Source organism: Choloepus didactylus, chromosome 9 (genome assembly GCF_015220235.1).
Source record: "Choloepus didactylus isolate mChoDid1 chromosome 9, mChoDid1.pri, whole genome shotgun sequence".
Taxonomy (NCBI): Eukaryota; Metazoa; Chordata; class Mammalia; order Pilosa; family Megalonychidae; genus Choloepus; species Choloepus didactylus.
In genome coordinates this window covers 67,567,940-67,586,786 of record NC_051315.1, presented here as the reverse complement: position 1 = coordinate 67,586,786, position 18,847 = coordinate 67,567,940, and the positions used below count along the sequence as shown (strand labels likewise).

At 37.8% G+C, this 18,847-nt stretch overlaps 1 protein-coding gene across 1 annotated transcript in view; it reads left to right on the top strand.

Moving 5' to 3' along the window:
* Positions 1-18,847, top strand: part of PDE11A (phosphodiesterase 11A) — a 457,660-nt gene that overhangs the window by 210,248 nt on the left and 228,565 nt on the right. Inside the window, exon 5 of the mRNA XM_037848985.1 lies at positions 7,004-7,068. Coding sequence (XP_037704913.1) covers positions 7,004-7,068 — 65 coding nt within the window. The remainder of the gene's footprint in view (positions 1-7,003; positions 7,069-18,847) is intronic.

Sequence of the window (18,847 nt, the reverse complement as noted above, 5' to 3'; positions counted from 1 at the left end):
TCTCTATTTCTTTCTGCACTTAGCCAACGAAAGCAAATGAGACATTTCGATCTTATGTCCTAAGGCAGTGTCTCAGCCCTTGTATTTGCAAGTGTTTCCCTTTCCTGGCAGTTACTGTGTTGTCCAGAACTCTACAAAGTACTTTATAAGTCAGTTTATAAATACGAGGCTAGTTTGTGGAGTTAATTTTCTAACCCATGAAATGAACGCTTGCTATGTACACTTGTTTTCTAATATATTCTTTAACTTCCTGGTTCTTAGGTAAATGTACATATAAGTAGGCCATCAAATTAGATGATCTTCCTGAATCCAGCATTTGAGGGGAAGAGATGGCAGTAAACCATCCATCTGATTGTTTTAAAGCAGCCTATAATTCAACCTTCCATCTTAAGCAGTTGGTAGAAACGGTAGAAACTGTTTCATGCTCTCCTTTCTATCTCACTTTCTTTCCATTTCCCCACCTTTCTTTCTTTAGTTTTCCTTCTCCTTGTATGGAAGCTAACTTAAATTCTATTTGATATTTGTTCCAAGTGCTTTTTGTAGAGTACAATCACTCTGATGATTGTCCAAACAATTGTTGCATGTATGTATGTTTTTACTTCATCAATCCTCAAAATATATCATATTATATATTAATATATATTAACTCACTTTATTAATATATTGGTGTATTAAATTAGCTCACATCATTAGTCATTCATATATGTTAATCATGTTACATATATGTACATTTATATATGTATGCATGTAGACATTTGTGTGTATCTCCAATTACACATAGTCTGCACTGTACATCTCTACTTCATCCTGTCCTGCATCTTTACCACCTCTGATATTCTCTATTTCAATTAATAGAATCATCATCATGTAGTTAGGAACTCAAGCTAAAAACCACAGAGTAGTTTCCAAGTCTTTCTCACTGTCTACATTCTATTATTTCTAAGTCCTGTTAATTCTGTGTCTGAAACATCATTTCTATCCCTTTCCTTCTACTTTTTCTGTCTTTACTCTGCCTTTTGAATCTCTTGCCTGGATTTTTTGCTCCTAATTTGTTTCTTTGCTTGCAAACAGAGCATTCTCCCTTCCAATCAATTCTCAAGATTGTGTCTAGTTATCTTTTTAAAACATGCTTCTGCCCCTCCCATGCTTTAAAATATTTGGTAGCTCTCTGTTGCCCACATAATAAAGTTCAAACTGCTCAGCACTCAAGGCCTATCGGCTCTTCACCAGTTTACCTTTTGATTCCCCTCTCTGGTCCACTGACTCACTCTCCCCCTTTCTTCCCCTCTACTCCTCTACCCCATCTCCCACGCTTAGCCTAGGCATGTTTGCCTCTGTGTCTTTGCACATATAGTTCCTTTGAAAGACAAAATGCACCAAGCAATTAAGAAGATGATTTTTTTTCAGGATATTACAATAAAGAGAATGTTCATAAAGAGTAATATTTCAAAAAAAAAGGAAAATGCCTAGAGTTTTCCAGAAGCAAGTAGACAAGGAAGTTATCTGTGTCCTTTGCAAGTCACATGGAGTCATTAAGAAGGTTGGAGACTCGTCTTATTTCAGAATATGTGAGGACAGGGTGATCCTTTGAGGTTAGCTGATTTCAGACACAAAATGGTGGGGGAATTTCTTTATCATTGGGTTTTCTTGGAGCATAGGGCTTGTTCCGGTTTGCTAATGCTGCTGGAATGCAAATACCAGAAATGGATTGGCCTTTATAAAAGGGGGTTTATTTGGTTACACAGTTATAGTCTTAAGGCCATAAAGTGTCCAAGGTAATGCATCAGCAATTGAGTACCTTCACTGAAGGGTGGCCAATGGCATCCAGAAAACCTGTTAGCTGGGAAGGCATGTGGCTGTCGTCTGCTCCCAGGTTGCATTTCAAAATGGCATTCTCCAAAATGTCTGCATTAGCTTCCAACGGCCATCTTCAAAATGTCTGTCTAGCTGTGAGCTCCTTCTGTCTGAGCTTTTATAGAGCTACAGTGAACTAATTAAGGCCCACACTGGATGGGCATGGCCACACCTCCATGGAAACGCTCAACCAATAGGTTCCAACCCATTCCACACCAACATGTCTGACCCCACAAGACTGCATCAAAGAACATGGCTTTTTCTGGGGGACATAATACATACAAACTGGCACAGGGCTCGAATAAAGTTCAGGATTGTATACTGGCTGTTCTCTGCACACATATGCACACACACACACACATAAAAACACATGCCCCTTCCTTCATTGTCCATCTTTTTCTCTTTTGTTCAGTGCCCTTGAAGGCCAATCTCTACATATGCACCACCTTGGTTTTCTTGTTCTTTGGCTTCTGGTTGGGTTGTCAGAAGGGATGGCAGAAGATTGGAGGACTGGAGGAGAGAGATTGAAGACTGTGATTCCCACTATTTTTTCTCTGTCTTTTCTAGTGGCAGCTGAATTCCTCCAAGGCCCATTTCCACAGCCCAGCTCCTTCTGGGCTCCAGTAACATCATTCTTCCCACCCTCCCTCCTTCCTGTGTCCCCTCAGGCTTGGGGGTTGTTCTAGTTTGCTAATGCTGCTGGAATGCAAAACACCAGAGATGGATTGGCTTTTGTAAAAGGGGGTTTATTTGGTTACACAGTTACAGTCTTAAGGCCATAAAGTGTCCAAGGTAACACATCAGCATTCGGGTACCTTCACTGTAGGATGGCCAGTGGTGTCCAGAAAACCTCTGTTAGCTGGGAAGGCACATGGCTGGCATCTGCTCCAAAGTTCTGGTTTCAAAATGGCCTTTTCCCAGGACATTCCTCTCTAGGCTGCAGTTCCTCAAAAATGTCACTCTTAGTTGCACTTGGGATATTTGTCCTCTCTCAGCTTCTCTGGAGCAACAGTCTGCTTTCAATGGCCATTTTCAGACTGTCTCTCATCTGCAACTCCTGTGCTTTCTAGTGTCCCTCTTGGCTGTAGCTCCTCTTCAAAAGGTCGCTCACAGCTGCACTGAGTTCCTTCTGTTTGTCAGTTCATTTATATGGCTCCACTCATCAAGTCCCACCCTGAATGGGTGGGGCCGTGCCTCCATGGAAATATCCCATCAGAGTTACACCTACAGTTGGGTGGGGTGCATTTCCATGCAAACAACCTAATCCAACGTTCTAACTTAATCCCCACTAATATGTCTGCCCCCACAAGATTGCATCAGAGAACATGGCTTTTTCTGGGGAACGTTATATATACAAACCGGTACAGGGGTGTTAATGGCTTTCCAATGTTGCTAGTCCCTAGGTGCCTCACCATTCCTTATTGATTTCTCTTAATCCTGCCCATACTTCTGTAGGTAATCCCTTTATTGAATTATCTTTGCTTAAACCCCTTTAAGTGTGCTGTTTTGTGACAGAACTCTGACTGATTTAGTCTTTCAGTCTGTAAAGCATCCCCATTTCTCAGCCTGGAGCATGGCTGCTTATCCTTCAAGATCTAGTTCATGCAAAGGCTTCTCAACCTCCACTTCCGTACGCTTATAGCATTTCAAAATTATATCATGTTGTAATTATGCATCTGCATACGGTTTCCCCCACTGTACTATGTTATGAATACCTTAAGGATGGGACATGATTTATGCCCCTCTGTATTTCTGGAGCCTATAACAGTGCCTAGTGCATGAAGGTTTAATAAGTTCTGATTGAGTGAATGAAGGATTAGAGTAAATTACTCATTGGCATAAGTGAGAAATGTATCAAGAAAGATGGTAGTAGATTATCAGTCAATCCATTCTTTTGCCCTTTAGGCCTCTAATGGAAAAATAAGGGTTCAGAAAAGTACCCCCCCCCCCCCCCAAATTGGTGTTTACTTGGTAGATCACTCCTGTTTTCTTTTTGGTAGCAGGAATATCTAGTTGAGCATTGTTTTCATTTTTTAAGTTGTTTTTAAATTGAAAGAACAGAGAGATACCAAACCAACTAGCCCTTGATAAATATCCAAATCAAAAAGACTTCTGTCCATGGAGCATTTCCAAATAACAAGCAGAGACACTGGGGAAATTTTGTTGACTTCATTTTGCATGTGTTCTCCTTTCCCTAGGGTGTGATAAACACAGCTCATCAATAGCTAAAGGAGCTTGGAACCACTTGTTCAGTTTCATTAACCTACAAACTACTTCTGATATTTCCTTTATAAAATTCTCTTCTTACTTAGTGTGTGTGTGTATTTATTTATTTAATCCAAGTTCATTTGGAACATTTATAATAGAATTGGATTTAGAGAGTAAATTTTGAAAATTAATAAAACTAAGAATTATAGAATTTGTACAAGTCAAAAAATGAAGCATAATGCACAACTATATCTTGATGCCATGAACCACTGATTGTGCATTTTGGATGATTATCTGTATGTGAATATATCTCAATAAAATTGCATTAAAAGAAAAGAATGAAGCATGAATTTTACTCCTGACCCAAACTTATATTAGTTTCTCCTTTAAAATGTTAAGTCTGTAAAGGTTTGAGACCTTATTTACTATTTCTTTGGTATCTCCCTAACTATCAAGGATACAGTGATGCACATTGATAATCAATATTTGACCAAAGTCCAGTCAGCATTAATATTTGATTATCCTCATTTTTTTTCCCAAGGATACAGGTACCTAAGAATTGTCATATAAGGACAGCTCCTAGATCATGAGTAGTACATTGTCTGACTTTGATCGTTGGCACCATAGGCTAGTTTACTGGGGGGCAAAATGAGTAATCTCCAAGATATGGAGTGCTGAAAGTGAAAGATACATCAAAAGTCCTTGATTTACTGTTCATGCATTACACATGGATTTAGAAAACAACACAAAGAAAACAACACAACGATTTCATCCTATTTTTCTTTACAGCCTATGATTTATGTTGGAATGAACAGTTTTAATATATACCTCCAAAAGTGTTTTTTTTTCCTTTTGATAGTTTTAAAAGTTCTTCTTTTACATTTCAAGAGTCCAAATATTCTGACATTTCATCAAGAGATATTTATCTTAGCCATTTTCTTTGTAATTCTAAATATAGGAATTAAGCCCTTCATTTTCTTTTATTCTCTGGACACTTCCTTGGTTTATTTTTTCAAGATGTGGAAACAAGAAGTTCTTTCATTATTCCAGGAAACACTGGTTTTGAGGAGCCGGGGCAAATTAAGCTCTTCATTATAAAGTAATCTCCATAGTTCCTTGGGTACAGGCTTCAGCTTTCACTATTGCATTACAGGCAGCAAGACATAGGAAAGACCAAAAAAAAAAAAAAAAAAAAAAAAAAATGTATCTAAATACTAGCCCTCCACATTTTTAAGTAAATAGACTCCTTAGAAATCCCGCAAACACTTCTGTTTAACAGCGTTTAAATTGGGCAGAACTTAATCATATGACCACACAGCCACCAGTAAGGTTAGGAAAAGTGGTCTTTTATTCTGGGCAGCAATATAGCCAATGAAAAATCAGAGTTCTGTTACTAAGATCAAGAGGAAGAATGGGTGTTTGTGTAGCAATGAGCAGTTTCTGTCACAACTCCTATTTCCCTTTTCCTACTTCCTTCCATTTTATCTCTGTAAACTCAGAACAAAAATGTCCTTCTCACCTAAGAAATGAACACAAGAAGTGATAATGATGAGGACTTAATAAAATGCAGATATATAAACACATATATTAAGATAATGTTTAATGTAAAATAAAGAGATGATTCTTTCTTTATTCTTTCTATTTGACCTTAGAAGGAGAAAGTTTGTCCTAATAAAGGAACTGTGCTCATTCAGACTGTAGGGGGAGCAGAATCTACAGCAGGTCCTCAGGGCGATTATGAGAAGCTCATAACACTTTTCACAAAAGCAGAAGAATGGAGAAAAAGAAAAACAGAGAGTGTGGAACTTGAGGGGTAGACTTCTGGACTTGGTAACAGAGAAGGGCAACTCAGTCACGGAAACTGAGTTAGAATCTGAGTATTGAAATCCCGAGAAATGTTCGTCTGTGATTCCTGTGGGCAGATCCAATGAAGTGGAGTGGTGGAAGAGAAGCAAATTCTGTCTTGTTAATGAGGCAGGAGCCCATCGAGCTAGGATTCGATGTGAAGCAAATAAAGGGGACATAGTTTGGAATGTGAAGATGTAGGAGAAAATTCTAAGAATGGAATCTTTGAACATGATTCTGAACCTTTGCCACGCATCAAATCACCTGAAGAAACTTTCTAAGAGGTAGATGCCCAGACTGCCACCCCTAGAGATTCACATCATGTGGTCTAGGGTGGGGCATCAACATCAGTAGTTTTTAAAGTCTTCTAGAACCATTGATCTAGAGGAAAGGCTGAAAAAGAAGTGACTTAAGACAATTGCTTAAGACCTTAACCCCCTTGCCAAATGAAATGAAAAACACAAGACTGTTTTTCTGGACTACACTTATATTTTCTGTACCCATAAATTCCCTGTCAATGCAGTAAATGAGCTTGGTCAGGTTCTTGCACTGGGTGTGCTGTTTTCATTGGATGGGGTGAGGGAGGAAGTGTCCACACTGGGGAAGATCATTGAAGAAGATGGTTTCCTCTTCATTATTTTTTGATTGGCGGAAGCAGAAAGTTCACCTGAGAACCATGAGTTCCTGATGAACTTCAGGAATCTGCAGTTCAAGGAGGGCAACTTTTTAGAGGAATGTTTTATCTTTACCCAACTCTCCATAGATGGTGATTGGTTGTTAAAATGGCAGTAAAAAAAAAAAAAGATTCCGATGAGGTATCCATTGCCCGAAAACCGCAGGATAAGATACATTATTGTAAGAATATACACATATTTTATAAAATGTATTAAAACTTTGACAATACATGCAATGTAAGAAGTAAAGTACAAAATGTAGGATAAAATCTTCTGTCCCTTGGGATCTCTCCACTTAAAATATCTCTTTAATCCCCAATTATCGTAATAATCAATATAAAGATGAAAAATATTTATTGCATTATTTTAGAACTGCAAGAAAACATTAATTAACCTGGTCTTATTGTCTTTCTATGTGACAGGTGGTGAAGTTTACCAAATCCTTTGAATTGATGTCCCCAAAGTGCAGCACTGATGTGGAGAACAGGTAAGGCTTATGGGTTTCTTATTTGACTTCTGATGCTCTTGGTCCTTGGTGTTAGCAGCATTGCATGTGTCTTTCTCTACATCAGCAAGTGCAACCACCTATCATCACTTTTCTGTATCTCAAAGTTTAAGTGAAAGCTAAATTTAAAAATATATGCAGGGAAAAATGCAGAGAAATTAAACTTCCCCACTTGGGGAATTACTGATACTCTTACAAGCAGTGAGGACTACCAATTTAGTAGGCCAGTCCCTCGATCTTGGGGCTTGCCCTTATGAAGCTTGTTACTGCAAAGGAGAGGCTAAGCCTACTATATAGTTGTGCCTAAGAGTCTCCTCCAGAGAACCTCTTTTGTTGTTCAGATGTGGCTGCTCTCTCCCTAAGCCCACGTGGCATGTAGACTCACTGCTCTCCCCTCTACATGGGACATGACTCCCAGGAGTGTAAATCTCCCTGGCAATGTGGGGCATGACTCCCGGGGATGAGCCTGGAGCTGGCATTGTGGGATTGAGAAAATTTTCTTGACCAAAAGGGGGAGGACAGTTGAAACAAAAAAGTTTCAGTGGCTGAGAGATTTCAAATCAAGTCGAGAGGTCATTCTGGAGGTTATTCTTATGCATTATGTAGATACCCCTTTTTGGTTTTTAGTGTATTGGAATGGCTAGAAGGAAAGACCTGAAACTGTTGAACTGCAGTCCAGTATCCTTGATTTTTGAAGACGATTGTATAATATGCGTCTTCCACAGTGTGACTGTGTGTTTGTGAAAACCTTGTGGCTTACACACCCTTTATCCAGAATATGGACAAATGAGTAAAAAAATGTGAACAAAAATTAATTGAAAAATAGGATGAGATGGGGGGATGGGATGTTTTAGGTGTTCTTTTTTACTTTTATTTTTATTTATTTTTTTGGAGTAATGAAAATGGTCAAAAATTGATTGTTGCGATGAAGCACAACTATATGATGGTACTGTGAACAACTGATTGTACACTGTGGGTGATTGTATGGTGTGTGAATATATCTCAATAAAACTGAATTTATAAAAAAAAGAATAATGCTGCAAAAATACATGCATCTATATCTAGTTTGTACTCAGTTTTTAAAATTAATTAATTAATTAATTAATTTTTAAGTGCAATTTTATTGAGAGATATTCACACACCATATAATCCATCCAAAGTATATAATCAGTGGCTCATGGTATTATCATATAGTTGTGCATTCATCACCATGATTAATTTTAGAACATTTTCATTACTCCAAAATAAAAAAAAGAAAAAGAAAAAATAAGGCCCAAAACATCCCATACTCCTTATCTCCCCCTATTATTTATATATTTTTTGTCTTTATTACTTATCTGCCCATACACTGGATAAAGGGAGTATCAGTCACAAGGTTTTCACAATCACATGGTCACATGATAAAAGCTATATAGTTATACAATCATCATCAAGAATCAAGTCTACTGGATTACAGTTCAACAGATTTAGGTGTCTCCTTCCAGTCATTCGAAATCACTAGAAACTAAAAAGGAATATCTGTATAATGCATAAGAATAACTTCCAGAATGACCTCTTGACTCTATTTGAAATCTCTCAGCCACTGAAATTTGATTTTGTTTCATTTCTTTTACCCCTTTTGGTCAAGAGGGCATTCTCAATCCTACGATGCCAGGGCCAGGCTCATCCCTGGTAATCATGTCCCACGTAAGGGGGAGTGTAGTGAGTTTATTTGCAGAGTTGGCTGAGAGAGAGTGCACTCGGTTTTTAAGACCAATCTTAGTACTTGTTATATGATTAAAATGTTGCATTTTAGCTTTTAGTCCCCCTTTTCCCTGCCCTTTGTAATGTCTTCTAAATAAATCTTAAAATGTTCTCTGATTTCTGACCTTTGTATTCAAGTCCTTTTGCAAATTAATATGGAGTGACAATGGAGAAAACCTGTTTTCTTTTAGCCAAAAGTTTCAATTTCTCCATACACCAAACATTTAACTAAAACTACTAATGAATAAAAGCCATTTTTAGACATTCCCCAGCTACGTAAAGAGCCTAATTTTCTGCCTGGTTCTGGCCCTTTTTTTTTCTCTTCCTCCTTTTTTGTTTGCTTTTATTTGGCTAATAGCATCTTCTTGGAAAAAAGAGTGAGAGTTCCGCAGAATTCACTTTTGATGGCTGTTGGCATTTTTGAAGCTGTAATGGTAAAAGTGAGGGTTGGAGAAAATCAGCAGATTTCTGTTAGCTGATTTGAGTTGGCTGCTACAGAAGATGGATTCTCTTTACTGTGGTCACTCTAGAGGAAAGGCTAAAAGAAAAAGGAAACTGACCAAAATGCAGAGATATGGAGAATGACAGGTAAAGAGCCTAGGACAGCATAATAATTGTGGCAGAGATGATGATACTGATTCTGATCCCAACCACCTGAGCAGCTTCCATTCACTGAGTGCTAAGTTTGCCATTTGCTGTGCTAAACACTTTACATGCATTTAATCCTCAAAACAATCCTATGAGGTAGACATCATTACTCCTGCATGACAGAGGAGAAAACTAAGGTTCAGTGAGTTGAAGTAACTTGTTCAAGGTCCTGTGGCCAGTTAAGTGGCAGCCACATCCAAGGACAAGATCATCTAGATAAGACTCTCCCAGCCTCTGAACTTTGATCCCATCACCACATACAATTTAAAATCTGGTAGTTGATCTCATATAGTGAATATCCATTGGGTTAATGTTTCCCAAATCTGACTGATCGTCAGAATCAGCTTGGAGACTAGGCAAAAAGAAAATTCTCAGGACCCACATTGAAAGAATCTGATTTAATATGTCAAAAGTGAGGTCTTAAAGATAGTTGTATTCAAACTCCCCAGGTAATACCTGTTTCAAAATGTAATATTCAAGGGTAATTTGATTTTTATATCTATTTTTAACTTTGAGTTCAGGAAATAGAAATCATCACATTAAAGTGGATACTTTATTTAGTCACTTTACTTTTTATCAAGAACATGAAATTTAAATGAGGCCTTTGCTACATACTATATAATTCCATATATAGGAAATTCTGGAAAAGGCAAAATTATAGGGACAGCAAGCAGGTCACTAGTTGCTAGGGGCTGGAGGCAGAGGGAGGGGTTGACTGCAAAAGAGCACAGGGGAATACTGGGGTGTGATAGGACTGTTCTAAATCTTGATTGTGGTGGCAGTTTAAACAACTGTATGCATTTTTCAAAAATTGGAGAACTATATACTAAAAAGGTAAATTTACTGTATGTAAATTAACTTTTAAAATGAGAAAAAAAGAGGCCATTTCTAAGAAGTTTTTATTTCATGAAAATGTATTTGTGTTCCTGTCTATATCTAATGTCAGCTAATCTACACCTAACAAAGATATTTAGGCATAGAGACTTACTAGTAGTATACTCAGCAATTTTCCTAAATAGAATGTTATAACATAATATGAAATACAATAAAAAGCTGTATATTGGTGCTGTTTCTTTATATCTCTACTATATGAGGAGAGGGGAGCTTTATGGAGTTATTAAAACTCAACCTTTAAAATCCTATTACAATATATATGTATTTTTTAATACTGCTGAATGTGTTCCCATGGTCACTGCAGAGTTAACTTCTGGCCTTTTGATTATTTTTAATGCTGAAGAAACTTCCATGTCAAAACTAAATGACCCAGGGCCCAGACTGCCCTTGGTAAACGTTCAGACAATAAAAAAAGAGAAAGAAAGGCCAAGTTTTCTTTAAAGAGACATTTAAAAAGTGCCTTTGAACTTTGACATTATGAGATAGTCCTCTCCATCATTCTGTTTATGGTCTTTATATTAATATAGGATGCCCATTTATCTCAAAAGACCTTTTCTGGATTATCCAGTAATTTTCCTCTTGTAGATATGGGATCGTCAGTCATTTGTTAGAAATGAAGACAAGTGGCTTTTACATATACTTTGTCAGTGGCCATAGAGGAGACGTTGAAACAGACTATGGGTCTACAAATCACAGCCTGCTCTCAACACATTGTAAATTTTCCCTTTGACCTTTCATCACTTAACATCTTCACTATAGATAATGTCCATTAGACACCTTAGTCCTCAAGACATCATTCAGAGTTATAATAGGATAGTTTAATAAAGTTTCCATGTACTAGTTTAATTCTGATCAACTCAGGCTTAGATCCTGTCACCTTTAATAGACAGTCCTTGAAGATTTTTTAAAAACACAACTTATTTTCCATTTCTGCTTATTGGCTTATGTGATCAACTCCTTTGTCATAGCTAGTCTCCTCTTGACCCACATGCAATGAATATCCACCAGTTCAAGAGTTGGAAATGACTTGATCCATCCCTCTCTGTGATGTGTGTACTGCCTCTGGGACATCCTTGGTAACACCTCTAGTAAGAAGAGTCTCACTGTGTCATGATGGACTTCTTCCATTGATAGAGTTCTAATTGTTAGGCATTTTATATTGAGTTATATTCCTGTAACTTTTGCTTGTTTGTTCTAAACTTGTCCACTGGAGACAGTTAGTCCTTCATTAATTTTATTTCTTCAGTAGCCATTTATTGAGTACTTACTCTGTGCTGGGTGTTCTGCTATGTTGTGGGATTACAGAAATTAAAAAACAAATCAGCAGTCTCTGCCCTCAAGGATCTTAAGGTTGTGTTGGGAGTAGGTTGAGAATATAATACAGAGTGACCCAGATTTTGCCAAGCTTCCAGGCTATGGCTGTAAATAGAGTCACATTAACAGTGATAACTCACATTTGGCTGCTTGGTCATTTCTCCCCAGAAATGTAAAATCCCCTGCCCTTGAAGTACTTCTTGGAGTCTCAAAGATGTTTGTATAAACCAATTTTATTGCTAAATCATCATTTCTTCCAAGTGCTCACCCATAAATTTTACCTCTCGCTCTGGACATCGCAGAGTAGCATCTGCTAGTTATGGGCTTCCCACACCACTCGGGAATTTCCATGGCATAATTACCCTCCTTGCTAGTACTGTGTCACAGCATGCCCAGCACTGTCTTTGTTTAGCCTTCCTAAACCCGAAAATGGTTGAGTAATTTGCACAGAAGCAGAAGACGACTCTCATCCCCTATGATATATCACAGCTTGTTGCCTGGCCATAAACAACCCTGTATATAACCCATTTTTTACATTTTTTCCCTAAAGTTTTTGTCTTCAGCCCCTCTTTCTCCAAAGGACTCAGACATCCATGGGACCAAGCTTATGAAACAGGTCACAGGTTGTGGGCCAACCACCAAGTTGTTCTCTTGATTTCCCTACCTTTCTTCTACCTCAGACATCAGGCTTGGATGCTTAAAGCCTTCTCACAGACCCTTTCCCCCCATGCAAATCAACTCATGCAAATACCATAGGCTTCTCATGTACAAACACATGTCTGAATCTCAGTTTAGGCTCACATTTCCTTCTATGCAAGTAAATCAATGACTGAAATGCAATTCAATACCTTCTATAAAAGGTATGTGCAAGGTGGTATTTTAATACAGAGTAGGAACTTCCATCTCATCTGGGGAGAAATGGAAGGTGATCCTCAGGGAAAACTTTCAGTCTTGTAGGATTATAGGAGTTAGTGAAGGCAACTACCTTCCAGGCAGATGAAACATCACAAACAGAGGCATAGAAGTGAGAGAGAGAACATGGCATATTTCATTTTTAGGGCTGTGAGCTGTTGTCACAAGGGTCTCCATAACTGATGGTGATGGCTCTTAACTCCTCCCGAGGATGGCCAGCTGCCCAGAATGCCATCTGTTTGGAGGGAGTGTCCTATCACATCCTTTTGAGATGCTCAAACCCTCCCATGCTTAGAAGCCCCTCCTAATTAGCCTGGAGACTGGCTACATGCCTGCTTACTCCCAGGGGAGTAACGGCAGGTATTGACATATTCAAATTCATGTGTTAAAAATCATCTTCCACTGCTGTGGGCAGTAGTGTGGAAAAAACACTGGAGGAATGGCAAACTGAAGCCACCCAGGGATTACATCTATTGCCTTATCCACATGGCAACGGTTCAGTACTGGAAGACTGGAAGACGGCCACTCCTTCTCCAGAGAAGCAATCTTGTTCTTTGATCATTTCTTATATCTCATGGTCCCCAGACTCTTCACCAGGCTTTTCACTCTCTCCTGGATGTAGTCTTGCTCATCTTCTTAAAGTGGCATTTCCCAGAATGGAACATTGTTTTCCATTTGTTTTCAGAATCAGAACGGATTATATATGTATATATATATATATTTATATATATATACCTTCTTTTTTCAGAATATTAAACTATTAATGCATTGATTGTTCACAATCTTGTATTGTCAAAACTTACTTTTTAAAAAATTTAAGATCTTGTCCAATCCATTCAACTCCACTTCCCCAGGTCTCACTTTGGGACCTTTTCTAAGAAACCTAATTTAAGAATATTCAGCGAATCAGCCTGAAAAAACATTCTTGGTGCTGTTCAACTTTTAATAAACCTTTCTTCCATCTTCAGGGAGAACAGGTAGTATGGATAATCATATACTTTAAAGATGGAAAAGAACATTTATGGAAGTCTTAATAGCTAGAAATTTTTATTTTGTTTAAAATATATTTGGCCAGATTCTGTTTATGTATCTCCAAGGTATAAATATGGATGCTTTGGAAATTGTACATTCTCAGTTCTGTTAGTAAGGAACCAAATTAAAAAAAAACAAAAACAAAAAACCAACAAATGATAACTTAGTGTCTGTAATTTCTAGGAGGTAACAAATGACTAAAAAGGAATTCTGTACATAATCAATGAATGGAATGTAGTGAAAATATTGTCGTTTAAAACCAAAGCTTTATAGCCACCTCAGCCCTTTGGGATGTCAGGGGGAGGGGACTTGAGGGGACATAATTTATTTCAGTGGGAAACTTAATCTTTTTGATTTAGCTTAATCTTTATAATATATTTTTTCATTTGTTAGTACTGATAGGAAAGGTGAAAAATAAAACTAGAAATGTTTGAGCAACTAAAGGACAAGACCCTTTTGCTTTATGAGCCTTTAAACATGCAGGTCAGCCTGAAGCCTCAGGAGAATGGAGAGCTAATACATTCTATTTGAAAAGATGAGGGGGTATGGTAGACAGTATAATGCTTCCCCCCAAAGATATCCATGTTCTGATCCCTGGAACCTGTGAATATTTATCTTACATGGCAAATGGACTTGGCAAATGTGATTAATTTAAGAATCCTGAAATTGGAAGGTTATTCTAGATTATTGGGGGAGGGCCCAATGTAATCACAGTCAGAGAAGGAGATGTAACAACAGATGCAGTTATAGTGATACAACTTGAGAATGTCTTGACCCACCATTGCTGGCTCTGAAGATGGGGAAATGGGACGATAAATGTTTCATTTCAATGTCCTATTAATTTCTGCCTTCTTTTCCTTCTTTTCCTTCCACTAGTTCTGTGTGGAATCTAGTTCTGTAAACATATTATTCCTTCTAGGAATGTTGCACAACCATTCCTGACTTCTTTGTAACTCTTTCCTTTAGGCTTCCAGCCTCCATGGCCCAAATCCTACAGTTCTTTTGAGGGGAACTGGCTTCCACGTCAGTTATAATGAGACAAAATGAGACAAAATTGCAGTGTGAGCTCTATATTTGGTCTGAGGGCCTGTTAGCAAGACTCCCAGAGATATGTGGGTAACAAAGGGTTGTTCTTGTCCAACAGCCAATGATGGATTTGGGGATAGATTTGGAACAGACTATATTAGCCTGAGGAGACTAAGGATGATGAATGAGGATTTTGTTTATTCCTCAGTGTCCTGTGACTATACCTTGCAATCGTATTGTACATTTTATAACTCTGAGATGCATCTGGCCCAGGTGAGGTGATCTCCAGCACCTATCCAGATTATGATTATGATTCTGGGCCTGTAGGAGCAATCATGCTTCCAGAAGGTCTATGGTGACTCACCCTCACTTGGTCATTTCCACTCAAAAACAAGCAACCCTGATGAGGCTTTTGGGAAACAGAAATTCTGCTCCTACCTTGGAGAATGCTGCTAAGTGTCTTTAGCTTGAAACCCAACTGTGCCAACTTCATTGTGTATCCCTTAGATCGTGACTTTCAACTGTTTTTGACTACAACCTGCAATAAAATGTTTATTTCATATCCAACCCCAGTTGATGTACATAAATATACATGCAAACACACACACATATATCTGAAACAAAAGTTTCATGAAACTATACTTAACTTTTTTGGTGGTTTGGAGCTGTATATACCCCAGAAAAGACATGTTCTTACACTTAATCCATTCCTATGGGTATGAACTCACTGTAAGTAGGACCTTTTGATGAGGTTATTTCAGTTAAGATGTGGCCCAGCTCAATCAGGATGGGTCTGAACCCTATTACTGGAATCCTTTATAACTGGAATGAAATTTAGATATATAGAGAAAGGAGAGGCCAGGAGAGGCCGCCATGTGCATTGCCATGTGGCAGAGGAGCCCAGGACCAAGGATCACTGGCAGCCAGCTCCAGCACCCACATTGGCTATTTTTAAATATGGCAGTGTGTGAGACGGATATTTCCTAAGCATTCCAGAACTTATTCACTCAATATGTGTTGTCTTTCCAAATAGGTACCCTGGGGATTTTATTGTTTGTGTCCTTTTTTTATACATCTGTTTAGTATGAGTGAATGAAAGTATTACATAATCTGATTTTGGAATCCTGAAGACATATCCCCACACTCTTTTTGATACAGAGCAGGCACATTCAGTCCTACCAGGACTTTGAGCCACAGTCTTCAAGTTTTGAACTATAGTCATCATTAGATATACCTTAGTTTGGTAAGCTTAGGTCCTCTGAGAAGCATATGCCAAGATTAGATGAGCAACATGTTTTTCAGGGGAAACACTTGTGAAGGATAAAGAGGGTTGGATCAAGAGTAAGCAGAGAGAGAGAGAGAGAGAGAGAGAGAGAGAGAGAGAGAGAGAGCCGTGGACCACAGTGCTCTGTGAAAGGAGCGAGGCAAGGAAGGGGGGGAAGGTTTGGTAGAAGTGTCTGCCAGGCCAATGAGCAGTCCTGAGCAGAGAAGTTGTCCATTAGAAGAATCTTGCTTGGGCAAGAATGGCCCAGTTCCTACTCTCACCATTCTCAGTCATTGGCTGGGAGCAGCCTGGGTGAAACTTGGATCCAAAGTGCTGCAGATGGAAGCTGTCAATCAGCTGTGCTCCGTGCAGCAGATCCTCTTGAAGGGAGATATGGATGGCACATCTCCACAGCCACTATACTTGGTGGCCATCTCCGTATAATTTGTTTAAATTAACTAAACAAAATTTTTTTGTTATTCTCGCTTCACATCTTAATTATCATCACTATTGTAATTAATATTATCTTGTTTTTTTAAATTTATTGAAATATAATTCACATACCATAAAATTCACCATTTACTGTGTACGATTGCATGGTTTTTAGTATATTCACAAATTTTATCAATACTATCTAATTCCAGAACATTTTTGTCATCCCCCCAAAAAACCCTGTAACCATTAGCAGTCACTCTCCATGTCATTCTCTCAGGCCCTGACAATCTGATCTACTTTTTGTCTCTATGGATTTGCCTATTCTGAATATTTCATATAGATAGAATAATAAGATATGTGGCCTTTTGTGTCTGGCTTCTTTAACTGAGCAAAATGAATTAAAGGTTCATACCTGTTGTAGCGTGTATCAGTACTTGATTATTTTTATGGCCAAATAATACTCCATTGTAAGGATATAACACATTTTGTTTATCTTTTCATCAGTTCATGGACATTTGGGTTGTTTCTTCTTTTTGGCTATTAAGAATGTTGCTATGAACATTTGCGTACAAGTGTTTGTGTAGATATGTGTTTTCAGATCTCTTAGATGTATACCTAGGAGTGGACCCACTGCATCATATGATAACTCTATGTTTAACTTTTTGAGAAACTGCCACAGTGCTTCCACAGTGGCTGCACCACTTTGCATTCCCACCAACAAAATGCAAGGATTCCAGTATCTCCAGATCTTCGTCAACACATCTTATTTTTTCCTTTTTTTTTTTTTGATTATAGCTATCATAGTGGGTTTGAGGTGACATCTCATTGTGGTTTTGATTTTCATTTCCCTAATAACTAATTATGTTGAGCATCTTTTCATGTGCTTATTAGCTATTTGTATATCCTATTTGAGAAATGTCTATTGAAATCCTTTGACTGTTATTTAATTATGGTATATTTTTATTGTTGGGTAGTTCAGTTCTTTGTACATTCTGGATACAAATCCCTTATCAGATATACAGTATGCATATATTTTCTCCCATTCTGTGAGCTCTCTTCTCACATTGTTGATGGTATCCTTTATTATTTTTTTAATCTTCATTTTATTGAGATATACTCACATACCACGCAGTCATACAAAACAAATTGTACATTCGATTGTTCACAGTACCATTACATAGTTGTACATTCATCACCTAAATCAATCCCTGACACCTTCATTAGCACACACACAAAAATAACAAGAATAATAATTAAAGTGAAAAAGAGCAATTGCTACACCTGCTTTCTTTTGGCTGTAGCTTGCATGAAATATTTTTTTCCATCCTTTCACTTTCAATTTCTTTGTGTCCCTATGTCTAAGATGAGGCTCTTGTATGCAACATATTGATGGTTCATTTTTTTTAATACATTCTGCAAATCTATATCTTTTAATTGGGGAGTTTAATCCATTTACATTCAACGTTATAACCGTGAAGGCATTTCTTGAATCAGCCATCTTATCCTTTGGTTTATGTTTGCCATATATATTTTTCCCCTCTCTCTATTAATATCCTTTAATGTACCCATACCAAATCTCTTTAGTACTAAACCTTTCTCCAAGTCTCTCTCTCCTTTCTTTGTTTCTCTGTCTGTAGGGCTCTCTTTAGTATCTCCAGTAGGGCAGGTCTCTTGTTAGCAAATTCTCTCAGCATTTGTTTGTCTGTGAAAAATTTAAGCTCCCCCTCAAATTTGAAGGAGAGCTTTGCTGGATAAAGTATTCTTGGCTGGAAATTTTTCTCACTCAGAATTTTAAATATATCGTGCCACTGCCTTCTTGCCTCCATGGTGGCTGCTGAGTAGTCACTACTTAGTCTTATGCTGTTTCCTTTGTATGTGGTGAATTGCTTTTCTCTTGCTGCTTTCAGAACTTGCTCCTTCTCTTCCGTGTTTGACAGTGTGATCAGAGTATGTCTCAGAGTGGGTTTATTTGGATTTTTTCTATTTGGAGTTCGCTGGGCATTTATGATTTGTGTATTTATGGTGTTTAGAAGATTTGGGAAGTTTTCCCCAACAATTTCTTTGAATACTCTTCCTAAACCTTTACCCTTTTCTTCCCCTTCTGGAATACCAATGAGTCTTATATTCGAATGTTTTATATTATCTGTCATATCCCTGAGGTCCATTTCAATTTTTTAAATTTTTTTCCCTATTCTTTCTTTTTTGCTTTAATTTTCCATTCTGTCATCTTCCAGGTCACTGATTCATTGTTCAACTTCCTCTAGTCTTGTACTATGAGTATCCAGAATCTTTTTAATTTGGTCAACAGTTTCTTTAATTTCCATAAAATCATCTTTTTTTTACTTAGTCTTGCAATGTCTTCTTTATGCTCTTCTAGGGTCTTCTTGATATCCTTTGTATCCCGTACTATGGTCTCATTGTTCATCCTTAGTTCTTTGATTAGTTGCTCTAGGTACTGTGTCTCTTCTGATCTTTTGATTTGGGTGCTTGGGC